The sequence below is a fragment of the Salvelinus sp. IW2-2015 genome, linkage group LG4p, assembly GCF_002910315.2.
Source record: "Salvelinus sp. IW2-2015 linkage group LG4p, ASM291031v2, whole genome shotgun sequence".
Taxonomy (NCBI): domain Eukaryota; kingdom Metazoa; phylum Chordata; class Actinopteri; order Salmoniformes; family Salmonidae; genus Salvelinus; species Salvelinus sp. IW2-2015.
The window spans coordinates 16,892,888-16,920,456 of record NC_036841.1 but is presented as its reverse complement, the minus strand read 5'-3'; the positions used below and the strand labels follow the sequence as shown (position 1 = coordinate 16,920,456).

General features: G+C 43.9%; 1 protein-coding gene across 1 annotated transcript; it reads left to right on the top strand.

Annotated features, from left to right (window-relative positions):
- Window positions 1-1,545: 1,545 nt before the first annotated feature.
- On the top strand, window positions 1,546-26,975 carry LOC111960615 (uncharacterized). The gene is made up of 6 exons (XM_023982688.2): window positions 1,546-1,882; window positions 2,636-4,165; window positions 22,767-22,886; window positions 23,051-23,187; window positions 24,907-24,974; window positions 25,105-26,975. Exons 2-6 carry the CDS (start codon window positions 2,879-2,881, stop codon window positions 25,155-25,157), a joined length of 1,665 nt encoding a protein of 554 aa, XP_023838456.1. The 5' UTR covers window positions 1,546-1,882; window positions 2,636-2,878; the 3' UTR covers window positions 25,158-26,975.
- The last annotated feature ends 594 nt before the right edge of the window (window positions 26,976-27,569 follow it).

The window sequence follows — 27,569 nt, the reverse complement described above, 5'->3', positions numbered from 1 at the left end:
CAAGAACTGGCAATCTGCCTGACCAGTCACTCCAATGGCTCTCATCCGGTCCCACATCAAGCTAGACGCTTCATTCCACGTTCTACTGCCTGTTGACATCTAGTGGAAGGCGTATATGAAGTGCATACAGATCCATAAATATAGGAGAATTGAATAGGCGATGACTTTCACAGCGACCCATTTCAGAATTTTCACTTCCTGTTTGGAAGTTTGCCTGCCATATGAGTTCTGTTTTACTCACAGATATAATTCAAACAGTTTTAGAAACTTCAGGGTGTTTTCTATCCAATTGTAATAATAATTTGCATATCATATGATCTTGGACAGAGTACGAGGCCGTTCAATTTGGGCACCAATTCATCCAAAAGTGAAAATGTAGCCCCCTATCCTAGAGAAGATATACCTTAGTGCCATTCCAGTGCTCTGACTATTGTCTGTGATTTAGTGCACCATTCCTCAAACACGTGCCATTTACAACTACAAAGGGATCTGGTGGATAAGGCTCTAGCACTCTGAATAGTCTAACTTACATTTTGGGGAAACACGACAGTGTTGAAGTTGAACCATTCACAGGCCAGGCCCAGAGTGCCAACCGTTCCGGGTGAGGATGGAAAATCTCCCCTCGTTCATGGCACTGTTGGTCCCGACGCAGGGGGAGGGGCCATGGTTGATTGCATAGTGGCCAATGTGGCGCTATTAGTATGAGAGATAGACCCCTTTCCTGCACCCTGGATAGGGTGGGGGAAATCAGCGCCAGTGGGGGAAATGCATACAGGAGGATGTGGCCACGTGCGCCAATGCATCCACTCCCATCGGTGTATCCCGAGTATTCTCTATTGATGCATAAAGATCCACTGCTGGAATGCCGAAGTGCATCCAAACCTGATTGACTACCTCTGGGTGGAGCTTCCACTCTCCGTATAGAGGGTTCCCCCTGGAAAGTAAATTTGCCCCCAGATTCAGTACTCCCGGTACATGAGTAGCTCTCAGTGACTGGAGATGCACACTGCTCTATATAATCAGTATGTGGCCAGTGTGTATAAGTGAGGGTATTGCAGTCCCCCTTGTCTGTTTATGTAAGCCACAACAGTGGTATTGTCTGTTCTGACTAGAACTATTATCAAGGGAGGCCAAACGCTTGCTGGCATCAATCAATCAAATGCTACAGCGACAACATGTCATACTCTTTTGCTCCAGGCAGCATCAGATACAGTACATGGGCTACACATACTGAGACAGGGGGTCGCTGTTTCCCTCACTCAGATGATTCCTCCGGGAATTGGTGTTAAATTATGAAAACACAAAGATGAAAGAGAGATTATTTTATCATTTTTATTGGACAAATATTTGGGGAAGCCTGCCTTCCATTGTCATCCATGAATACACTCCACTGTTTCCCTTATATTTTAGATCCTAATATTACACTTTATGAACCCACAACATATTGAAGATGACCTTATAAATAGTCTTAACACATGCGTGGAATGTATTTTGTTTCTGTAGCAGTTTGGTGTCACATGACTTGTTCATGAGCACGTGTAATTGACAGGGTCGTTCATGGACAGGAGAGGGAGAGCGAGGCAGGAGAGATAGAGAGAGAGATGCTAGTGGGAGTTACCAGCGGAGGATCGGCGGGGGAATGGAGCGTACTTTTTGTTGATTGAGGGGAACCTACCGTGCCTCCCGCGGCAGAAGCGGTAGTTCCCTCCCCAGGACAAGCATCAGTTTCCAATTTTAACCCCGGGTGGTGGACATATATGGATATTTATAGGTTAAACAAAGAAATGTGTCTAGAACATCACCAAGACAATCCCGGAAATAACAGACGTACCCTCAGCCGGTCACGTAGGCTACGTTACTGGAAGCTTTGCGTTACTGATAGGTAAGTGTACAATCAGATGACAGATAGAGGGCTATATTTTTCACGGGATACTATTATTACATGCACGTTGTTGAATTGATTTCCGAATCATAGCTAAACTCACTCCAAAATAATCCAATATAGGCTATCTGTATTTTTGGAAGGAACGCAAACACGTGTAGGCTATATGTCTTAAGTTATTGGCTATGCATGCAGGCTATACACTAAGTAATGTGAATGCATAGCAAGGTAGAGTGGCACGCGTTCTATAGATTAGCTGCTCTGACAGTGTGTTTACCCCCTCATCGTGAAGTGGGGAATTATTATAACCGATATCAATATTATGACTTTAATGTGTTGTTATTGCCTGAAATATATTGTCATAAATATATTTTAGGATTGAACTGCTGTAACAAATCAATTACTATTTAACTACCCGGGTCACTATAGCCCTATGTCGGAATAGAATATATTATTAGAATATAATAAAACATATTTAAAGCAATGTAGGCCTATTTCAAGTTTGTCAGTAAATGTAGGCGACGCTACATAAGATATTAGGCCTACGGTTAAATGTGTCTACAAAGTGTAGGGTCCCTTACAGGTTTCTTAATTTATGGAATATGAATGGTCTAGGCCTGGTGGGAAAATTAGGCTGATTTATGTTTAGCTTGAGTATTTTGTCCCAAGCATGTGAGGCTATGCGATTAGCCTACATATTATAGGCTATAACGGTAATCGCAGTCAAGTAATTATTGTATCATTTTGTTTTAGAAACATTTCAAGCTTCTGAATACCAGAAAACATTTCAATAGAAGACAAATGTGAAACCATTTAAAGAAAAATCATGAATGAAAGAAAAACGGTGGCAAGGAGACTTTTTAATATGAAACTTTCCAAAGCTGTGGCTTTGCAGCCTCGGCAGTTGTGCTGCACTCTCGCTCTCGCACGGTGGCTCCCGTAAAAAATGAGGCGAGGACGTGGGCTACGTGCGCATCCAGCACTAGACGAGATGAAATGGAGCGCTTGGAACACACGAACCTTTTAAATCCAAGCTCTTCCCACGAACACAACAGTTTTCCAGCTGCCGGCGAGAGAGTAACAAACGGTGAACACATATTTGGAGCTGCCGAGTTTCAACCTTTCCAACCCAACATGGGACTTAATGGACTAAACGGCTACTGCCAGGGCATAGCGCCGGTTGGGAGCGCCACGGCCGCGGAATTACTGTCTGGTCTGGCTTCAAAAACAAGCACTTCCAGCATCACGGTTTTAAAGAAACAGACGAATACTCGGCTGCCGTTCTATAACGGTGGGATTGTGTCTCCATCCGCAACCATCGAGGGCAACCACAGTGGGGTTTTGGCGCAAAGTCCCAACGGTTACCCTCCGAAAGTGAAAGGGGTGGGGGAGACACCCAATGGCCTTGCGCAACCTCTCGGCAGCAGAGCACGCCTCGTGGAGAATGGGGACAGAACACAACATGAGAAAAGCATTCTTCTGGTGAAGAGGCCCAATGGTGACCCACAGGTCAAACAGCTGCACCATCGGAAACGGAGAGGTGAGGAGAACCGGGACATGGGTTGTGAGACTCCCAAAGGCTGTGCCTTATCGGTGGGTTCAGGTTTAGGTACTCTAGGTATGATGGCCTATGGACCAGGTGAGTCGATAACCCCGGACTGCAAACGGAGACGAGTGTCGGAGAGCGAAGTTCACAAAGCGGAGCCTTCCAAACCCGGCAAGGCTGTCCTCCCTCTTGCTGCCAACGGCGACAGCAGCATCAACAATAACCATAGCAACCACAACCACTGCACCACCCCTCACCCCTCTTTGCCCGACCCTCACAACAACAAGCTGCACCACAATGTACACAAGTTGACGCTGCTGGGCCCCGGGGTTGTTCCAGGCCAGATGTCCCCGGTGGAGGCCAACAGCATCCGGTCTCTACCGTTACCGGCCGGGGCGGGCTGGTCGGCGGAGAGTATTGCCCAGCAGTACATCGTGCCCTGTCTGACTTCCTATGGTATCTGTGTGAAGGACAGTTTCCTGGGGCCACGGCTGGGTGAGTCGGTGCTAGGCGAGGTGGAGAGTCTGAACCGCAGCGGGAAGTTCCGGGGGGGTCAGCTGGTCAGCCAGAGGAGCATCCCCTCACGGAATATCCGTGGAGACCAGATCGCCTGGGTGGAGGGGCACGAGCCGGGGTGCGAGGGCATCGCCATGCTGATGGCACACATCGACGAGGCCGTGATGCACAGCGCTGCCAACGGGCAGCTGGGGGACTGTGTCATCAATGGACGCACCAAGGTGAGAGAACTGGGAGGGTGGGGGAGGACCGAGGGGCAGGGTAGCAGGTAGAGGCGGTGGGTTTGAGGACAGGAAGGGATGGCGTCATCAATTGGAGCAACAAGATGAGGGGAGATGTGGGACGAGAAGCTGGGGAAGAGAGAAATACAGAGAATTTTGGAAGGGAACAGGGTGAGCTGGGGACTCAATGTCATCAATGGCCATATCATGCTGAGAGGAGGATGAGGGGTGAGAAGGAGGAGAGACTGAAATAGAAAGGATTAGTACCAATGTCAACGTTTTATATAATTCTACGCCATAGATAGGGGGGATTAGCTGCGGTGTCCCATTTTGATGACATCATCAATTGTGATCCTGAACTGGCACTATCATATCACTGATAAAGGGTGGGTATGTAATCCTGTCTGTTCTCCTCCCTGTCTGATTCAATGTGATAGGGCCACACCCTCAGGTAAGTGGGGCCATAGCTGTCCTATATGCCCCTGACTTCTCCCATGCCAGTGTATGCCCCTATTGTCATGCCACTGTTTATGCCAATGTTCTCATACCACTGGCAGCAAGTCAACCTTCTGGAGCTATCTGGTCTGAGATCGGTGTTTCACTAGCTTTGAAGACCGCTCTTTCAATCTCTCACCCATACGCAAACAAGGCATTCTTGTGGCTGGTTTGGTGAGGGTGTGTGTGTTTGATTGGTTGGTGTCTGTTTGGATGGCTGTGTATATGTTTGATTGTTTGCTTGCCTAGCCTACTGTAGGCTACTTTTGTATGGCTATGTACGTATCCGCTTGTTTGGATCGTTTTTGTCTTTGTGTGTTTGAGATTATGAATGTATGAACGAGTGGTTATTTTTAACCATCCTTAGCATAGCGTAAAACGTTTATTACAAGCTTAGACAATGGCCAGACATGACCGACAGGTTTGGGTTCAAATTGAAGTCACTCAATTCAGGAAGTTAAAAAAGTGTGTGTGTGTATGTATGTATGTATGTATGTATGTATATATATATATTTTTTTTAATGAATAGTTTCTCTTTTTCAGTTTATTAAGAATTCACTGAAAAGCCCTGTTCAATTATTTAATTGGAATTTCAGTTGACTTCCTGAATAGACTGACTTTCATTCGATTACCAAAGAGCAGTAGTTGGCTGCAGTGCTGTAAAGCTGTCAGTGAGCTCGCTCAGTGACGCAGGTCTGGATATTTGAGCCAGGTCCTACGTCTGTCTTTACGTAGTATGTCACAGTCCTACGTCTGTCTCACCCAATCTCACTGCATTCTGCCAGGTTTCCACCCCACCCTGACCCAGTTTCTCAGCCCACCCATCCCTCTCCCAATGCAGGGTTCAGACCTATCTAGTCCTTGGTTCAACTAGACTAGAGCATGGTTTGAGTCCTGCATAAGCCGCAGTACATACACTGAATATAACCCTATGTGTTCACTGTAAGTCACTTTGATATAATCTGCTAACTAGTGACTGTGTTACATTAACATATTATCTCAGTTGTTCACTACTGCACCATGACCCCAGGGGCTGGATCTTATCAGTGGTGTTAGCCATTGCAGGACTGTCTAGACTTTGTTACACCACATTTACTCAAAGAGCTTGAAGTGAAATATTTCCAGTCGATAAAGTAGTGGTAGTTGTGATAGAATGGTAGAGGGCGTAGCAGTAATAGTTGTGGTAGTTGTAGCCTTAATAGAATTACTAGTAGTAGCTATAATGTAGGGTACTACATGTAATAGTAGTAATAGTTCAGGTAGTTGTAGCCTCACTAGTGGTAGTAGTTGGGCAATTCCATCGTAACGGAATTACGCTGAGACTCACATTTTTTTTCACTTTAAAATGTATACCAAACAAAAACCATTGATTTCAAAGTTGAACAAACCATAGAACTCTATGCACAAGGACTACTTTGAACAATTTCACACACAGTTTCACAAAAACACATTACATGAAGAACTGTGTGGATACAAAGTTTGGTAACCGAACAAAACTGAGATTTTATCAAGCTTTGCATCGGCACAAATTTTTCAGTAAATGTTTTTATTTATTTGTGTGAATTGTTCAAAGCAGTCGTTGTGCTTTGAAATCAATGTTTGTTTTTTGTTTGGCATACATTTTAAAGTTAAACAATCTCAGCGTATTTCCATTACAGTGGAATTGCCCAGTTGTAGTGTAGGGTGGTAGTCATAGTGGTAGCTTTAGAAGTAGTAGTAACTGTAGTGTAGGGTAGTAGTAACTGTAGTGTAGGGTAGTAGTCATAGTGGTAGCTTTAGAAGTAGTAGTAACTGTAAGGTAGGGTAGTAGTAACTGTAGTGTAGGGTAGTAGTAACTGTAGTGTAGGGTAGTAGTCATAGTGGTAGCTTTAGAAGTAGTAGTAACTGTAGTGTAGGGTAGTAGTAACTGTAGTGTAGGGTAGTAGTAACTGTAAGGTAGGGTAGTAGTAATTGTAAGGTAGGGTGGTAGTAACTGTAGTGTAGGGTGGTAGTCATAGTTGTAGCTTTAGATGTAGTAGTAACTGTAAGGTAGGGTAGTAGTAATTGTAAGGTAGGGTGGTAGTAACTGTAGTGTAGGGTGGTAGTAATAATTGTAGCTTAGAGTATGAGTAAACTGTAAGGTGTAGCGGTGAGTTAGCTAACCTTGTAGCTTAAAAGTACGTATGTCTGTGGTAGAGTAGTAACTGTAGTGTAGGTGCGGTAGTAATAATTGTAGCTTTAGAAGTAGTAGTTAAGTAATGTTAAGGTCGGGTAGTAGTAACTGTAGTGTAGGGTGGTAGTAATAATTGTAGCTTTAGACAGTAGTAGTAACTGTAAGGTAGCGGTAAGTAGTAACTGTAATTGTAGAGGGTGGTAGTCATAGTTGTAGCTTTAGAAGTAGTAGTAACTGTAAGGTAGGGTAGTAGTAATTGTAAGGTGAGGGTGGTAGTCATAGCTTGTAGTTTAGAAGTAGTAGTAACTGTAAGGTAGGGTAGTAGTAATTGTAAGGTAGGTAGTAGTAACTGTAGTGTAGGGTGGTAGTAATAATTGTAGCTTTAGAAGTAGTAGTAACTGTAAGGTAGGGTAGTAGTAATTGTAAGGTCGGGTAGTAGTAACTGTAGTGTTAGGGTGGTAGTAATAATTGTAGCTTTAGAAGTAGTAGTAACTGTAAGGTAGGGTAGTAGTAACTGTAGTGTAGGGTAGTAGTAACTGTAGTGTAGGGTGGTAGTAATAATTGTAGCTTTAGAAGTAGTAGTAATTGTAAGGTCGGGTAGTAGTAATGTAGTGTAGGGTGGTAGTAATAATTGTAGCTTTAGAAGTAGTAGTAACTGTAAGGTAGGGTAGGTAGTAACTGTATTGTAGGGTGGTAGTCATAGTTGTAGCTTTAGAAGTAGTAGTAACTGTAAGGTAGGGTAGTAGTAATTGTAAGGTAGGGTGGTAGTAACTGTAGTGTAGGGTGGTAGTAATAATTGTAGCTTTAGAAGTAGTAGTAACTGTAAGGTAGGGTAGTAGTAATTGTAGTGTAGGGTGGTAGTAATAATTGTAGCTTTAGAAGTAGTAGTAACTGTAAGGTAGGGTGGTAGTATAATTGTAAGGTCGGGTAGTAGTAACTGTAGTGTAGGGTAGTAGTAACTGTAGTGTAGGGTTGGTATAGTCATAGTTTGTAGTAGTAACTGTAAGTAGGTAGGGTAGTAGTAATTGTAAGGTAGGGTGGTAGTATTGTAAGGTCGGGTAGTAGTAACTGTAGTGTAGGGTGGTAGTAATAATTGTTAGCTTAGAAGTAGTAGTAACTGTAAGGTAGGGTAGTAGTAACTGTAAGTGTAGGGTAGTAGTAACTGTAGTGTAGGGTAGTAGTAACTGTAGTGTAGGGTGGTAGTCATTAGTTGTAGCTTTAGATAGTAGTAGTAATGTAAGGTAGCGGTAGTAGTAACTGTAGTGTAGGGTGGTAGTCATAGTTGTAGCTTTAGAAGAGTAGTAGAACTGTAAGGTAGGGTAGTAGTAATTGTAAGGTAGGGTGGTTAGTAACTGTAATGTAGTGTAGGGTGGTAGTAATAATTGTAGCTTAGAAGTAGTAGTAACTGGAGTAGAGGTAGTAGTATTGTAAGGTCGGGTAGTAGTAACTGTGTGTAGTGGTGGTAGTAATAATTGTAGCTTTAGAAGTAGTAGTAACTGTAAGTCAGGTAGTAGTAACTGTAGTGTAGGTAGTAGTAACTGTAGTGTAGTAGGGTATGGGTAGTAATAATTGTAGCTTTAGAAGTAGTAGTAATTGTAAGGTTCGGGTAGTAGTAACTGTAGTGAATATGGCTTAGGTAGTAATAATTGTAGCTTATAGAAGTAGTAGATAACTGTAAGGTAGTTTGATGGGGTAGTAGTAACTGTATTGTAGGTGGTAGTCATAGTTGTAGCTTATAGAAGTAGTAGTAACTGAAGTGGTAAGGTGAGTAGTAATTGTAAGCGAACTAGTACTAACGGTTGGCTAGTATAATGTTAGTGATAGAGGTATTCTGTATATGGGTTTTAGTAATAATTGTAGACTTGGTTAGAAATGTAGTGGTTAGTAACGTGTAAGTGGTAACTTTTTGAGTAGTATTTACGTAAGTAGTAATTGTAGTAATGTAGTGGGTGGTAGTAATAGAATTGTAGTCTTTAGAAGTAGTAGTAACTGCTAAGGTTTGGGTAGTAGTAACTGTAGTGTAGGGTAGTAGTAACTGTAGTGTAGGGGGTGTAATAATTGTGCTTTAGAAGTTAAAGTAGTAACTGTAAGGTCTTTAGAGGTAAAAGTTACGTAATCTTGTAAGTCGGGTATTGGTCGACTCTGGTAGTAGTAACTGTAGTGTAGGGTGGTAGTAATAATTGTAGCTTTAGAAGTAGTAGTAACTGTACGGTAGGGTAGTAGTAACTGTAGTGTAGGGTAGTAGTAACTGTAGTGTAGGGTGGTAGTAATAATTGTAGATTTAGAAGTAGTAGTAACTGTAAGGTAGGGTGGTAGTCATAGTGGTACTGCAATACTTGTGGATTTAGCCTAGCGTGTGAGTGGGGCACCAGTTCCAGGGTTAACCGTGTGTGTGCAGTAGAGATGTGAGGGGTAGCAGCAGTACCAGTGTTCAGTGGGTCAGAGCTGTCAGAATACATTTGGGATCTACACCTCTCGTGGGGTGCAGTGTGTGCGTGTCTGTGTACACTACATTATCAAACCGCGTCTGTGCGGTGACCCCGTCGGAGTAGTAGAGATACACCTTGCCCCCACAGTGACATACGTTCTGTAATACCCAGACACCATGTGTTTGAACAGAGTCGTCACTCTCCCAGTCATCAGCCCTTTGCTCCTCTGTCATGGAACTGACTATTCTTCTTCCAGGTCAAAGGTTATGCTTACTCTGGTCCATGAGTGTGGCAGGCAGGCAGCTGATGTTAAATGGGTTAGTTGAGCCACAAGCCAATGTCCCTGCTCATATGTTCCATCACAACTCCCCTACTCTTGCCTTGGCATACTGTGCCATCTTGAACGGAAAGAATGTCCTTGCTGTGTGTTATGTAGTTAGGTGGAAGTGGATAGAACAGTAGCAGTGAGTCACAGATCAAGGTATGAATTGAGGGGGTGGAAGTGGGCGAGGCAAAGATTAGAATAACAGAAAGGGAGGGAGGAGTTCGGCTAATTTACAAGGTCATTGCGCCAGCAGTTCTCTGCTCTTTAATCTTTCTTCTTCTTTTTTTTTTAAGGTGCAATATGCCATTTCCTTGTTGCAGAAATTCTACTAGTTTGCCTAATTTCAGTTTGTGACAAAACAAGCAATATATAGTGTAGAGCATCATTGTACCATCTAAACTGCTGTGAAATATATTTTCAATAACCAAAAATATTGTATTTTCAGCTGTTTGAAGTAGAACGTAAAAGACGCAAAAACGAAACTTAAGAAAGGGAAGCATAGAAATGGTGCACATAGAACAGATCTACCGCTTCTTGGACTTGCTTTCAATGAGAATGACAGATCTATAATGCACATTTCTATGTGAATTTAGTCAGGTCTCCCAAAAAGTTACATATTGTAGCTTTTAATACTTTTTATTTATTGGTTTTTAAATCGCAACAGAATCACAACAAAAGCTATATACATTTACCCCCAACCTGAAACTTTCTTTCGTTTTCCTATGTCGATCTGTACGTAGCTCCGATCTGTATTAGCCTACTGTCTATATGGCTCAGTAAGTACTGTCCCCCACTATTGTTTCTCTCTAGTGTTATGTGTCTATTCTTTCATTTTGTCCTTCTTTCTCATTGTTCCCTTTTTTTTCTTTTTCTCTCTTTCGGTCCTCTCTCCCTCTCCCACTCCCTTTCTCCTGCGTCTTATCAGCCCCTCTCTAGCTTGTCTGCCAAACTATTTCCCCTCCGTTTCCTTGGTAACATGTGCCATTTTAACAAGTCACGAGCGTAGCACATGTCAGTCTTTTTCTTTTTTTGTGTGTTTTTTTTTCCTATTATTGTTTTTTTTTATGCTTTTATAATGTGTTGTGTGTGTGTTTTATCTTCTTTTCTGTGTGTGTGATCTTTTTGTGTGTGTTCGTGTTTCTCTGTGTGTTTTTTTAATTGATGTTTTGTCTCTTCAGTTCCTTTTGTGTGTGTGTCTTTATTTTTATTTTTCTTCTTTTTCTTTCTTTCTTTTTTTTTTATTTTTGTTTTATATTTTTATTTCTGCTTTCTTGTGTGTTTTCTTTTTTTATTCGTGTTCTATTGTGTGTGTGTTTTTTTGGTGTCTTGTTATTCTTTTTCTTTCTTTTTTTTTCTTTTTTTGTGCTTCCTTTTTATTTATTGTTGGTGATTTCTTTTTTTTCTCTTACTTGCTTGTATTGTGTGTGTTTTTCCTTTGTTTGCCCAGTTAATTTAATTAATGCCACCTATAGCACCAGCTGGAGCTCATCCCAATGCTACGCTCATATGTCAATATCACACTACCAGCTCCAGCTCCATCCAAGCGCTTTTATGCAGCGTACAATTTATATCAATCAATATGAATAAGTGCGCCATTGATATTAGTTGATTTTTTTTTCTTAGTGTTTTTTTTAGATAAATGATTTGGTTTCTTATCGAGGTGGTCATGTTCTTGTGTTAGAGAAAGAGCATGTGCGTAGAGATGAGTTTTTTGTGAGTATTGTGTGTATATGAGAGTTGGACTTTGTATTTAGTAGAGAGAGTTTATGTTTGTGTTAGAGAGATGAGGGTTTTAGTGAGATAGGATAGAGATCAGGGTTATGAGATAGAGTAGTTTCTTTTTTTCAGAGTATGTGGGAGAGATAGAGATTGGAGTATGAGGATGATGACTAGTGTATGGTATAGAGAGAGAGTTGGTTATGGGTCAGAGAGAAGTTTATGGGTGAGAAGTAGTTATGTTTTGTATTAGAGAGATGAGATGTGCTAGAGAGAGAGTATTGGGTTTTAGAGTAGGGAGTATTTGGTGGTAGCAAGAGGGAGATTGGGGAAAGAGAGAGAGTGGGTAGAGAGAGAGAATGGGAGAGAGAGAGATGCGGTAGGGAGAGAGGAATGGCTGTAGAGAGAGATGGTTAGGAGATAGGCATGGGTTAGAAGAGAGATGGGAGAGAGAGACACTGTTAGAGAAGAGATGGGAGAGAGAGAGAGATGGGTAGAGAGAGAGATGGGGAGAGAGAGAGCAGGTAGAGAGAGATGGTAAGAAGAGAGTAGGAGGGGGAGGAGAGAGATGGTAGAGAAAGGAGAGGGAGCAGAGAAGAGAGAGATGGGTAGAGAAGGAGATGGGGCAAGAGAAGAGATGGGGAGAGAGAGAGATGGGCTAGAGAAGAGATGGGGAGAGAGAGAGATGGGGAGAGAGAGATGGGGAGAAAGAGAGAGATGGTAGAGAGAGATGGGTAGAGAGAGAGATGGGTAGAGAGAGAGTAGTAGATGAAGAGAAGAGTGGATGAGAGAAGGAAGAAGAAGATATCTTATGTAGGGAGAGATGGATGTTATTTCGAAGGAGTGAGATGAGAGGTGGTCCAGAGGGATAGACAGCGCGCGATGCAGCAGAGCCAGCCGTATCCTAATGAGTGTCTGGTGCAGCGTGCCCTCAGATGCCCCTCCCAGAGAGCCAGCCGCGCTGCTGCACACAGGATCAGCCAGGGAGATGCTAGCAACTAGCATTTAGCCTAGCGCACACACGATCCAGTACCAAGCTAGCTGCTAAGACAAAGAGATATGTAAAACAAACGATGAGAGCTTTATATAGGCTTAAAGGTACTCACTTCCTATCCTTACCCATTCAGTTTACAGAAGCCTGAATGATAATGTAACCATTGCACTCGAATGCAAAACGGTTTTAAAGATGAGCATTTACTTTTCTCTGGGTGACCTCCTAGGGGATTTTAGTGCTTGTTGTTTGTCCTGGGAGAGTAGGCTCTGGAAGAGCATGGTTCTTGTGATCTCATCTTGTTTTGGAGATTTGTACAAGCAGGGGTTGATGACTCATACTGACTCTGAGAGCAGTCCGGACTGCGGTTCGGTGTCCTATGCCAAACAGTCACACATCTGTACTTACTGTATGAACACATGCCCACTCGCCTTTCAAGTGATTCTCACATACGGAGAGCACTTCCCAAGTGCAGTCCATCTTGGGTTTGAAATCCAGTGTGTCACTATTTGTGTCTCAGTGCGAGCGTGTTCTAGTGTGTGACTGCCTGTGTGTTTACGTTGTGTTTGTTTGCGTGTGTGTGGTCTCAGATTATGCTGACAGTAGACTGGGTTGGTTGCGTATGCGTTTGCATATAGAGTCACACTGGTGGGTAGTGTGACATTGTGATTTACAGAGCAGGGGAGAAAATGAAATAGAGTGTGCATAGTGTAAATTACCGCTTTGTCAGGTTATTGGAAATGGGGGAGCGCACGCACGCACGCACACACACACACACACACACACACACACACACACACACCCTCAGCCCTGTGGTTAGTGTGACTCAAGCAAGATGGGGTCCATCACCAGGCATGACTCATCAAGGCTGACCAGCTTTTTCTGCTAGATACCTGACCTCATTAACAAGTACACACTCAGCCGCAGCGGCGGGAAAGTGATAGGAGTTGATTTCAGTATGGAAACTGTGAGAAGATGGATATGCGATTAGAGAGGTGAAGAGAAAGATGGAAAAATAATGGGATTTAATGGTTGAATATCCAATAAAGTTTATTTCACTAGAAATAAACCTGTAACAATACACTCCTATTTTTCCTATTTGCTTCCAATAATTCACAGACGGTCATGGTGTGTTACTTCATCTTACTTATGTCAGTGTCAGCTCAGCTGGTTAGTCAGGCCTGAGACTTACTGCAGGTCCACAGAGAGCCATAGAACCCAATGTGCCTGTATCGATCCCTGGACAGGCGCCGTCTGTCCTTAGCTCAGCCTTACTGACTCATCCAGAAATACACAGGCCAGCTGAGCACACAGAGTTCGCCTCAGTCCGACCCATTTGTCACTGTCTGATCGGCACAGAATTTGCCATCACAGCACAGAACAGCTCACATCAGCCCAGTCCAGTATAACCCACACAGGCCCACTACAGCTAAGCTCAGCCTGGCAAATCCCCAGCCCAGTATACACCTACCTATCCCAGTGCTAGCTAGTTCGCCTAGCACTACCCTGATGCTCTCCCCTCTCCCCTGTCTGTCTGTGTGTCTGTCTCATCAGGATCAGGCCGTGTATTTGTTCAGCCTTATCTCCCTCCTGCCTCTGTCCTCCATGCCCCTTATCTGCTAGCAGTATGCTATGCTATGCCAGCGTGCTCGGCCCTTTTTATTTTTCTTCTTTCCATGAACAGCCTGTTCTCTCTCTCTCTGGCCTTCATCTTGGCAGGCAGGCATGCGGGCAGAGACAGGAGGCAGCGCTATTAGGGCATTAATGCTGGTGCCAGCGGTGCCCATTAGATTGGCACGGAGGCACTGAGAGATTTGAAGAGAGATTGAAGAAGGCTGATCTGATCGCGACACGTCGGGTCATGCCGTTTGAATGAGATCGGGGGCTGGGAGCAACAGGGGAGGAGAGCGACTGGGATGCCGTGGTACGGTCACGGTGTTTGTGACACTCATATGCCGGTTTGGCTGACTCTCACAGTTCTGGTTGACTACTGGCTTAGATCTCTACTCGCGCTGGTTTGGACTGTCTCATGTCTATATGAACGCTGGTGTACAAGAACTTTGTTTTTTCAGCTGTGTGTGTGTGTGTTTGTACACGCGTGTGCATATCCTCCAGGCTAGGGCTGTGCTGTGGCACGGTACATGTTAATTGTGGTTAAGTATGCAACAGTTGCACGTGCTCTCAGGCCCCAAAAAATGTGCACTTATAAAATACTACATGCATACATGCAGTGGGCTGCAATCTTCAACATCATGGTCAGTGCAAGCGTCAAACATCTATTGGCTGTATATCTACCGCTAAGCATCAAACATCTATTGGCTGTATATCTACCGCTAAGCGTCAAACATCTATTGGCTGTAATATCTACCTCTAGTGCTTTTCTCATTTGTTTCCGTTGACATTTTTGTGAGGGTAATGAGTGCGGTTAGGGGATGCGAGGTTAGAGGATGCGACTATTAGCGACTAAAACATTCTGGAAGCCCGCTGGAAGCGCCTGACAACATATAAATGTTCACCAGCATTTCTCTGTGCCCTGACACGGATTGCTTAGCAACAGAGCAGAGTGAATTGAGACTGTGATTTCCATCTCAATCCCAGATAAAGAGCTCTTCCACAGTGAGTCAGGATCAACGCAAATGCCTTAGTAAGGCCATTCTTTCCCAGATAAAGAGCTCTTCCACAGTGAGTCAGGATCAACACAAATGCCTTAGGCCATTCTTTCCCACAATGCAACACCACCACCCATGGTGCTGATGACATCATATTTCCCAGAAGCAGCCTGACCCTGTCGTGAACAAACCCCCCCACCCCCCCCATCTGTCAAAACACAATACATAACATTAGAGCAGCCAGATGTATTTTGAGTGTTCTTAAAAAACTACTGTACTGATTATACTGTATATGTTCACTAGCCAATCCTTTAATCAAGTCTTACTTACAGTCCATGTCCTGTGTGTTATACACCACAATGTTATCAGTTGAATTATGTAGCCACGTTTAACAGTCCCAGTACAGTAAATCACATCGGGATTACTGTAATGTCTGTCCTCTACACACTGACTCCTGGAGGGACTTCAGACGAGCTCTGTCCTGGCTGTGTGTGTGTGGTACTTGTTGGTGGGTAGAGACCAGCGGGTTGGGGCTGGAGTCAGAGGTTAATGAACACACACAGCATGTGAGCGTCGCGCGGTAATGAGGCGAGACGATGGTGGCCGGCAGGCTGGCCAGAGAGCCACACAGGCAGAAGGGAACACCTGTACTTTGGCCTGTATCACTCTTCCATAATGAGACTGAGCCAGATTATGGTTTGACTACAGATGGGCATATTTGGGTGTCATTTTGGTATCCTGTGACTGTTCACTATGTCGGATATGATTATTGAGGTGTGTATTTGACACAGCTGCTTTGCACCACGGTATGCAAAAGGCTGACTGGCACTGTAATGGATTCAGTGGATTTGAACATGAAGGACTTTGTCGTCACTTTGTACTGAAGCTTCTGGGCTTGACAGTTCTGGAGTGACACTGAATGATACTGTCTTCTCTCCCTGCTCGCTCCTCATTCCTTGCTGATAACGGAGCCAATATTTGTCTAACTGAGCCTAGCTGGAGTGAAGGAGGAAGTCAGCCCTCTGCTCTTCACCAGTGTTTACTCTTCCCCCTTGTACTCTGTGATGGGCTGGGAGAGGGGAGGAGAGAGAAAGGAGAATGAGCAATGGAGGGACAGAGGAGAGGGAAGGTAAAGACAGAGAGAAAAGGAGAAATAATGACATAATTATTAAGAGAAGGGAAGACCAGGTGAGAGAGAGAACAAAGGGAGGCAGAGAGAAAAGGCAGTGGAAGAGTGAGAAAAGAGAGGCAGAGTAAAACAAAAGGGAGAAAAGGTTCTTGTTCGGAGTCGATGAAGGGATGAGGTGTACTGTACTCTCCAGGGTCCTGATCTGTATCGTGATAAAGTATCCGTGCCCTGACAGAACACACCGTCAACCGGGACCCTGATGGCTTTCTTTCTCACATTCCTGTTCTCACACACACACACACACACACACACACACACCAAACCTGACCCAAACAACCTCCCCAGCAGAGATACAAAGGCTAGGGGCCCGATTCCGACTCGAGTTAAGCGTGAGTAAATGGAACGTAATTCCATTTTGATGCACTTCTCCATGCATATTCGGACCTTGAATGTAAGCATGAGAATAGCGTGCTATTCGTTTTGGGTGGAGATGGACTAAATTAAGGTGTGGCGGAGGTGTGTCTACAGATACGCCATTTCCTGACCTTGATTTAATTCCCTAATAATTACACAACCTTTACGAGCGAGGAAACCAAGAATGACGTCTAGCGAACCTACCGGTTCCAAGTGGAAACCTACTTCATTTTTTTCAGATTGGTTTTATTTCTATCTCCATGCACTGTAATGTACAACTATAAGAGCTACTGATAAGAGCTAGGTAAATGAGTAATCCATTTGGATAAGGGAATTGTAAATATAAATGACACTTGTTTTGGTTATATTTTAACTTGTAATCACCGGAGACAAATGTGAAACCAGTCGTATGGCAGAAAACTGAAATTATGAAATGCTGTGCCAATATGCAGAATTTAAATTGTATGGCCTTTTAATTTTCAGGGATGGGCACTCTCGAATATCTTATTTATAGGCTACCCCGACTTTCTCTGTTTACCATTTCTGTCATGTTAAATATTACCCACTATCAGTATCGACCGTCAGTAGGCCTAATAATAACACATATTCAAATCCCAATTTACTGTTAGTTCCATTCCGTTGGTCTAGCCTACATTATCATTCCATTTAATTACATTGTTTAGTTGACCTTCATTTGCTTCCTCTGCAAATGACGGCCAAGTGGTTGACTTGGGGGCAGTTCCACAGACACAGATTAAGACTAGTCTTGGACTAAAAAGCAAGCTCAATGGGTAATCTTTTGAAAATGCTTTTTATTTCAGTATTAGGCTTAATCTGTGTCTGGGAAACCACCCCTTGGTGTTCTAGAGGTGTTGGATCAGAGCCTTTGTGACACAGTATTATTATTAGGATTAGTATTGAACAAGGTCATGCGTCATGTGTGTTCACCATGTGTGGTGTTGGATCTAGACGTGCTAATATGGCTAGGTTTACACAGGCAGCCCAATTCTGATATTTTTTCCCAATAATGAGTCTTTTGACCAATCACATCAGATCTTTTTCAGTGCTGATCTGTTTGGTCAAAATGAAAAAAAGTTCCGAATTGGGCAGCCTGTGTAAACCCGGCCTATGTGATATGTGGTGTTAGCTTTTCGCATAGTTGCGTGCAGCGAAGGAATGTGTACTCCCAGCCCGTTCAGAAACACACATCCCTAGAGAAGCACATGGACTAGTCTTTAACACAGCCTTGCCTAGCAGGGGAAATGCCAGCCAGAGGCCATTGTTTCTCTACTGATACTCAAGGGACTGTCTCCAGTCCAGTCCAGTACAGGTGAGGTTGAAACATTAGCTGAGAAGTTACATGCTCACGGTCCTGTCCTCCACAGGACCAGCTAGTTAGTGTTTGAGTAACGTCTTGAAGACGATAACCCATTTCTTTCTCCGTAATAAAGTTCTTAGAACAGTCCAAGTTCATATTAATGTGTGACCCGTAATGTATGCATGCGGGTTAGAATTGGAGTGGTCCTACACAGTGTTTAAGACACCGAGAAATCATTGGGACACGGACTGTCTCTATACAGAACCATGGGACTGTGAGTGAGTACAGTAACCTATATGGTGCCCTATGGAGTGGAATTTCATCCCTACGAACACCAGTGAAGGGGTTAAGTAACCGAACACACAGCAGAGCCATACCACATCTACTGCTCACCGCCTAAAGCCTCTTACCGGATTGGTGGGTAAAGGGTTCGGCCCACTGATGATACGGTACAGGCTCAGTGGAATGGGAGTGGCGACATGGCTGCCATACCCGGCCATTATGGCTTAAAGGCACAGCGTCTAGTTTCACAGCGCAGACTGAGTGTGCATGCTTCACTCTTCACACTATTAAAATGGGCCATGGCACAAAACCCTTACTACAGAACCGCCGTCACGTTAGTAGCCAAACGAAACCCTAACCCTCGTAGTCCTACAATTACAGGTTAAATGGAAGCCCTAACGTTGGTTACAGGGAGGCCCTTACTCTCTTTATCACCTTGCTTAACTCACACAGTGCTCTCTCAGAACCCATATATAGGGTAAACCGTGCTCAGTCCCTGGTGAGAAGGATGGAAGTTTCCCAGCTCCCAAGGCCAGGCCAGGCTGTTTCCCTGCCACCCTAGCTCCCAATGCGGGGGTGTTCCAGTTGCCTCAGGGGGAGGGAGGGAGTGTCTGGGTTGTGTTTTTATAACACGTCTTAAAGGGGAACTGCACCTGCTGTTTTGGCCACTTTTTTTCTCTCTTGTTCCTCAAGAAATGCTGGCGGCCATTGTCACGTTCCTGACCTGTTTTCCTTTGTTTTGTATTTGTTTTAGTTGGTCAGGGCGTGAGTTGGGTGGGTTGGTCTAGGTTTGATTTTCTATGTTGGGATTTTGTGTTCGGCCTGGTATGATTCTCAATCAGAGACAGCTGTCAATCGTTGAGAATCATACTTAGGCAGCCTGGGTTTCACCTGTGTTTTGTGGGTGTTTGTTCCTGTGTCAGTGTTTGGGCCACACAGGACTGTTTCAGGTTAGTCACTTTTGTAGTGTTTGTTGTTTTCCCATTAAAATATGAATACTTACCAATCCGCATCTTGGTCCGATCCATGCTCCTCCTCGTCTGAGGAGGAGAACGACTACGACAGCCGTTACAGCCATGATGGAAGCCAAACATGGTGTGGGTCCTTGCCACCACCAAGACGCACCATAGAGTACCACAGTATGAGTCATAATACCCTTAAAACCTAGCGGTCAAAATAGGTAAATGGTTCCAATCGTTTTTCCACCATTTTCCCATAGGAGATTTTAGAAACACTTAAAATAAGGGCTGTGTTTTGTGTAGGCTTACCCTGTCGTGACAATTTGATAACCGTGCAGATCTCTCTCAGACAAGGTGACTTAAAAATATGGTCGGCAGTATTTACCCCCCCAAAAATGTAACGCTAATTAGCTGCTAATGTGGCTATCATAAAGAACTACAAATGCCATGATGATTTGGATGAGACTGCTGAATTGTGGCAAAGGTAAGAATCTCTGGATTAACTATCTAATGTTAGTTAAATGTAGTCATTAATAAATTGGCAACATTTCTTTAAATGAACAATTCTTTGAACTGTCTTGTGCAAGTTTTAAATGGACACAATACCTGTTAGCAAAGGTGTCAGCTAGAGATGACGTGCAGGAGCTTGCAGGGATTTGTAGTGTTGCATGATGTCTACTTTGATGCTAATTAGCATTTTCAAATCTGAGAGTAAATAGAGCCAGATATACTGATAAAAGTCACTTTGTCCGAGAGAGATTTACACAGTATCAAAACGTCACAACAGGGTAAGCATACATGAAACACAGCCCCCTTATTTTAAGTGTTTCTAAAATCCCCTATGGGAAAAATGAATGGTGGAAAAACAATTAGAACCATTTCCCTGTTTGACAGTTAGGTTTCCAGGGCTTCTGAATCAAGTGCACCTACCGCCAACAGCGCAACACCAATAAATGAAAAGGGAGCGCAAGCCTTTATTGTTGTTAGCTTTCATAAAGAAATGTTTGAAGATCGACGGGTCGATTGCAATCGACCGGTTTGTAACCACTGATGTAGAATAAAACAACCTTCTACATAATACCATAGAAGTAGTGTTCTGCTAATATAACAATGTGCACCTTTCATTGTCATTCCCAGCCGATACAGATACTGGTGGTGGTAATGGGGCTACCTTGGCAAATATATCAGTGGTCATATCTTCCTGTGTGGTTTCCCAGTATACAACGAGTTTCCTGATCCTGGTGTAGAATACATAGGGTTTCTCCCTCCCCATATTGACTGATTCAATTCAATCATTTAAAAAAAGACGAGACATCATTCCGAGACATCAGTATCAAGCCCATCTGTCCGTCATCGCATCATCTTGCAAGTTTCCATGTGCTGGCACCATACATGTTTCTGTGAAACACATACACACATAGTCACTGTTCAGTTATACCTCAGGAAGGCATGTCCTTTTCACTGGAGTCGAGGGAGACTGGCAAGGGTACTTGTCGCATTACACACTTATATTCTGAGGTCTTGCCTGACAAGCTGTAAAAATAGCATGTGAATAAAATTGTTTTTGGCGGTCGCTAAACCATTGCAATCACATTGCTGGATATGTTACGATACCGACCTTTGCTCCTTCTGGTTGGTCACGGAATCCATTCATCACCAGGGAATCCGTCTGGCACCCAACTGTGCACTTTGTTTATCAGAAAAACAGGGTCAACGAATGTCCTCATCCCTCAATTCTAAACATTCTGGAAGCTAATTCTAAGCTTTACATATGTAGACTGGGTGCAGATTGGAGTAGATTCAGTCCGGTGACGCCGTTACACTATGTAACCAACTGTGACATGTTTTCCTATGGCCCTGGGTTGGTTTAAGTTTGTTGCTGCTAGTTAGTACACTTTTGTAGTCATACATGAGTTAGCTAGTTAATACGACCATAGCTGCATCCAATATTAATTTGTGCCCTAGACATGGGTTGCACATCAGAGGCTAATGTGACTGTAGTCTAAATTATACTAACAGAGTGGCATGAAAATACGATGGCTTTACTAAAGTAGGCAAATAATTGTTTGGGAACCATTTTGCCATAAGATGTCGTCAAATTTACTTTAGAGAGATGGCAATGTCGCCATTACTGTTAGAAAAGTTTGTCAAAAAATAGCTAGCTAGCAATGTTAACGTTAGCTTGTTAAATAGCGGGACACCTGTCAACAACATCCGGTGAAATTGGAGGGCGCGCAATTCAAATAAATAATAGTAATATTAAACATTCATGAACATACAAGTATCTTATATCATTTAAAAGCTTAAATTATTGTTAATATAACTGCGTTGTCCAATTTACAATCGGCTTTACAGCGAAAGCATACCATGCGATTGTTTGAGGATGGCGCCCCACAACATTTTTCCCACCAGCACAGGCTTCATAAAATCACAAATAGCAATTAAAGAAATCACTTACTTTTGAAAATCTTCCTCTGTTTGCAATCCCAAAGGTCCCAGCTACAGCATGAAGGGTCGTTTTGTTGGAATTTCGCCTGCCATATCAATTATGTAATAGTCTCAGTCATTATTTTAACATTTCTAGAAACTTAAGTTTTCTATCCAATGCTACCAATTATATGCATATGCTGGCTTCTGGGCCTGAGTAACAGGCAGTTTACTTTGGGCACGTCAGTCAGGCGGAAATTCAGGAAAATAGACCCAAGTTTTTTTTAAATATGGTGGTCCCCTCAATCTTACTTCATCTGGCTAAAGTTACAGTATTCAGCATCTAAAGTCAATCTGGCGACATCACAATCATGATGATCGCAATCATGATGTTATCGTGTTTCCAAGCCAAATCTGAATTGTATTGAGGTAGGCTAACGTTAGCTAGATAGCAATGCTAGTGATAATGGTGATAATGATTATCAAAATATACAAAACCAGAAGTCTATTGTCTAGCTACCAGTATACTCACCACCACTGAGGACCAACGAACCTCAACCTATTCTGCATGATATAGGGTCCTTTGGCAGGGCATGCAAACCATAGTTGTTGGCTGTGCATCCTGCTGGAAGCATGCATTCCATGGTCAATCTGTATAGGGCTTTTCAGTGTCAAAAGGGTGTGATCCTTTGAACGCATTGGTTGGGGGTGATGAAACAACCAAGCCCCATTCAATAAAGGGAAGCGAAGTGGGTGGAGGGGAAATTTTTACGTGGAGCTTGGCATAATTGTAATCCAAACCCAACCTTCATTTACGCGTAACGCACTGAGGTTCCAAACTCCGTTTTAGACGAGACTGACTTTCTGAACAAAATTATCATATTTACACTTTTTAGTCAATTTTGTATTTTTTTAGTCAATGTTTCTGACTCATATCGATGCAGTTTTCAAAGGAATTAGTTGTTTTTTAGGGGCAGTCACTCTTTTAAAGGCAGTCTGGAGAAGTGTGTCCCCCTTTTCTCCCCAATTTTGGGGAGCCAACCGCACCAATGTGTCGGAGGAAACACGGTTCAACTGGCGACCGGGATCAGCCTGCAGGCACCCGGCTCGCCACAAGGAGTCGCTAGAACACAATGAGTCAAGTAAAGCCCCCCCCGGCCAAACCCTGCCCTAACCCGGACGACGCTGGGACAATTGTGTGCCGTCCTATGGGCCTCCCAGCCACGGCCAGTTGTGGCACAGCCCGGGAATGAACCCAGGTCTTGCACTGCATTGTAGTGCCTTTGACCGCTGCGCTACTCGCGAGGCCCATGTTCTTACTGTAACCGACTAACATCCCCGTCTTCTCTCCTCAGGCTATGGTGGCCTGTTACCCAGGTAACGGCACAGGGTACATCCGTCACGTGGACAACCCTAACGGTGACGGCCGCTGCATCACCTGCATTTACTATCTCAACAAGAACTGGGATGTCAAGGTACAATGGAACATTGAGTCTCATACATCTAATCTACTATACTTTACAGTCCCACCAGATTTTCCCTGTCAGCCATGGGTTTCGAACTGGCAACCCTCTGGCTACTCACCTGCCTCTCTAACCAATGTGCATCTAACATGACACCTATTTGTGTGTGTGGTCAGGTTCAAGGAGGTCTGCTGCAGATCTATCCAGAGGGGAAGAGTGTGGTGGCCAACATAGAACCGCTGTTTGACCGTCTGCTCATCTTCTGGTCCGACCGCAGGAACCCACATGAGGTTAAGCCAGCCTACGCTACACGGTGAGTGACCACACACACGGGAAAGGCTATACGGACACGCTTGGTGCACAAATTGATGTATGTCGCGCAGCTGAGAGTCGAGTGGAGACTAACAGATTTTTTTGTGAGTTCAGTCATTCGTCCTGATGAGCCCTTCCCAGGTAGCTAATTTATGCTTGTGGCTAGAAAGTTCAGTGAGAATTTGAAACTTGTCTGTTGGGACTTGGGAGAGTGTTCAGAATCATAACATAGTATAATTTTATATTTATTTTTTACTATAATGCCGTGGTTGTAATTTTTGGGTGAAAACCATGCTTTCTTATGGCCTCTCCCCACGCGTGCGTGCGCACACACACCACACACACACACACACACACACACACACACACACACACAAATGCATGCTGACATGGACTCTGGGGTCAGAGAAGTGATACCGTATGTACACTTACAAAGTTACTGCATGCTCACTGAGACGCAATGTATTCAATCTCACACACACACACATGTCCCATAGGTATTGTATACTCAAACATAGATTTACTATGTACTAAGGCACACAAAGTCATTCCCAGAGAGGTATTTGGATGACTCCCACTGCTTTCAGTTCCCTGAAAGTGTGCCACATGGTTTGACCATAACCACATCCACTCAAACCCCCACCCCCCCACCGCACTTCCTCTCTCTGCCGAGCCGTTACAACCTCTAACCCACTTTATCGCCTTCACACACAGTACAGTATCTGTTCACTAAAGGCTCGTAATGGTGTTGGGGAGGCTTTTACCTGCTCTGTTAAAGGGATACTTCAGAGTCAGATGAATGGATACCATTTGTATGTCTCTGCATCCAGCATGAAGGACGTTAGAGGTAGTTTCGCGAGTCAATGATAACTAGCGTTAGTGCAATGACTGGAAGTCTATGGTATCTACTAGCATGCGCTAACACTCATTAGCAAATTCCTTCAAACTGCACGCAGACAACATCAAAATGGTATCCGGGAGTTAATCTGACTCTGGGGAAGTAGATAAAGGGCTTCATTGCCAAAATCCCGACGTATCCCTTTAACAGATTATAGATCCACTCTCATGTTGATGATCCACTGTTGAGAGAAGTATGAACTCAGCCAGAGCCTATTCAGACTCCTGCCTGATGTTGTGATCATGCACATGATTTTTTTTTCATACACATACTGAATGCTGGAACGCAGTAGTCAGAAGTACGCCACAAAAATTTGACACGTGATTGGCCTGATTCTAGTTCATTAGTTAGTCCTCTCCTCTCGGTCTGACAGCTGGGGGGTGAGGTGGGGCTCAGGACAGGAAGAACGTATTTCCTGACTGGGATTGGGGTCAGGGGTGGAGGGAGGGAGGGCGGTTCAGTTGCAGCTCTCGTGCTTGAGGGAGAGAGACAGGAATAAACAACACAACCCCACTGAGAAGCCCCACAGGAGAGGCAATGACTCTGACTTAACCCTCCGCGGACCAAAACCAGCTCAGACTTAACCCTCCACGGACCAAAACCAGCTCAGACTTAACCCTCCACGGACCAAAACCAGCTCAGACTTAACCCTCCCCGGACCAAAACCAGCTCAGACTTAACCCTCCACTGACCGTATATAGCACAGACTTAACCTTCTCCTATTCTGTCCTATGCTGTACTATACTGTGCTGAATTAGTCTGTACTTGCTTGTGAGCTGAGAATCTCTGTTGTCAGTCTGATCAGTTCATCGTGTGTTACAGCTATGCCATCACTGTCTGGTACTTTGATGCCAAGGAGAGGGCCGAGGCCAGAGAGAAGTACAGATTGGGTGAGTTACAGTTCTGAATGTCTGACTTACATGTAATAGCGTGCATGAAACAGTTTATGCACTTTGTACAGTACATTTTTCAAAAAGTGTTTTTGACTCTTGGCGCCACTGCCATTTCTTGTGTCCATAGCAACCGGACAGAAAGGTGTTCAAGTGCCCGTCACTCAAAACAACAAAACCTAAATCTTGTTCAACCCCCCCATCTGAAACAGCTCTTTATTGGTTGAGAGGAGATACGGCAGCATCTGATTGGGATGTTGAGGGAAAGAGGGCGGAAATAGAACACAGTGGACTCAGTTGGCGAATGGAGTGAGGCTGGGTCAGACTGACTCAGGTGGCATAAGGGCCAAAGAGGATGAAGATATCTGATGAAGAGCAGTCAAGTCAAAAATGCATTAAAGACAACAAACAGAATGGACACACTCTTGTTTTTGCCTTATCAATAAATCAGCGCTATTATAATATAATCAGAAAGCAATCTTATCTGCTCTAGCAAACTTTTCAGCTCGGTCAAAAGATAAGGGGTAACATACAATAGACTTTTCTCCAATCAGAAAGCCGGCCTAAGGAGACAGGAGCACCATCTGCGGGGTCGGGGGAATACGATTGCATCTGGTTTTCAGGGGAAACTGAAAGAGCCCGGGAGGCGACTTCTGCTTTTGAACGTTAACAAGACGGCATCTTACCTCCACCTCCACATTTACTAGACTGGTTCAACCGTGCAGAAGAGAACCTCCCCATGTAGTTCTCTCCCTCTCATCAGGTTAAGACAGTTAGGGACATGTGATTGGAGGTCCTGACATTCACACACATCGTGACACATCCAGCGTGTTGCCTCAGCTACAACCAGCCATCGTGTCAACAACGCACCATTAAAGAGGAAGTGACCTCACAGGAAATGTTCCTTTACATATCATACAGTAGTGTGGCACTCAGCTATCCCAGCATTCATGTTGTTGGAGACCCACCTGCAGGGTATCCACCTGCCACCAGTGTACAGAGAAGACTGAAGACTCTCTTTAACGCAGAGAAACATGAAGACTCTTTAACTCAACTAGTCAACAGGGGGAAAAAAGTGCTTTCGCAGCCTCATCAATAATGTTTGTTCATGTGACAGTCAGTGAGAAAGGAGTGTGTAATGTCAGAAAGCAATGTAATACAATTCCAAGAGCGTGTTTTTGTTTGTGAGCGTTTTTGAAGACGACACCTAAACAAAAGGTGGGTCGAAGGCAGGTCGAAACAGGGTTTGCTGAATATTATTGTGTGTTTGTGAAAATGTACTGTACAAGCAACCCTGTTGCTAGTACCTTGGTGGTCCCAATTGCACCTGTAAGCCCCACCCCTCCCTAGACAGAGACTAGAGCCTACATTGGCACTATCATCACCTGCAGTGCATTCTGGTCAACTCAAACATACAATAGATTGGACATGGTTCACCACAACGTCTGAATCTAACCTAACCCAAACCCTCAGTCAACCTTGTTATACTCCACAGAAGCAAATGTGAATGCACAGAAGGGTCTGTGTGAAACTACTGCAGTGTCTGTCTAACTATACTTGTGGGGACCAGAAGTCTCCACAAGAATGGTAAATAAACAAACATTTGACTGTGGACATTTTGTTTGTCCCCACAAGGGAAAAGTATATTTCTTTGGGGTTTAGGGTTAAGGAAAATATGATTTTGAATGGGAATCAATTGTGCCCCCAACAAGGTTAGTTAAATGTGTGTGTGTGCCTGGCCTTGAATGGGGGTGGGGTTGCCCTGGCCTTGAATGGGGGTGGGGATGCGCACGTGTGTGTGACAGACTGGGTAAGAGAGAAGTAAAAAAACGATGACTTCAGAAATGCTATCTGTGAATGATCAGTGTAAATTTAGAAACTGCTTTTAAGCTGTGGATAATATGGTTGAGATGCAATAGTGACTAAAACAATGAGAACAAAAAATGTTGCCTCAGTTTTTTCAGATTTTGCATTATTGAATTAAAATGTGTTTTTGTACTAGACTTGTTTTTTTGCCTTCTTGAACATGGAGTACTCCTTTCTGATTCTGGACAGAGTCACTGATACAATACAGAGCAGGGACACTGTCTGGACATTCAGGGGAATTATGATCGCTACACACACACACTGAGGCCATACAGTAAGAAATCCACTCCCTGACCACAATCATGCAGCCATTTCCTCTCCCAGACCTGTCTCAGCAGGGGTGAGGGAAGAATAGGGAGGTATAAAGATGGAATGAATGGCAAGAGACAAACCGAGAGAGTAATATAAAACTGGTGGGCGGGCAGCTTGCATGTCACTACAGAGTTGAGGAGATTACAGTGTGGTCACACAGCGTTCTGAAGACCAGAATGAACTCCATGGCTCCATTCCAAATGGCACCCTATTCCCTATGCAGCGCACAATTGTTGACCAGTAGTGCACAAGGGAATAAGGGTGCTATTTGGGACCTAAGTCTATGATATCCCTGAATCTGCCCCTCCCTCTATACTAACCCCATTCCTGTTCCTACTCTCTCTACTACCGCTTTTCATAACCCCAATGATCATAGCCTCAGCCCCCTTTATGTAACCGTATCAGTATCACGTATCT

Bases quoted from the DNA above. Each gene is read 5' to 3' on its own strand.
- LOC111960615 (XM_023982688.2), top strand. From the start codon at position 2,879: ATGGAGCGCTTGGAACACACGAACCTTTTAAATCCAAGCTCTTCCCAC. The intron at 4,166-22,766 runs GTGAGAGAACTG...TTCTCTCCTCAG, and splicing joins TCATCAATGGACGCACCAAG to GCTATGGTGGCCTGTTACCC. The intron at 24,975-25,104 runs GTGAGTTACAGT...TTGTGTCCATAG, and splicing joins CAGAGAGAAGTACAGATTGG to CAACCGGACAGAAAGGTGTT.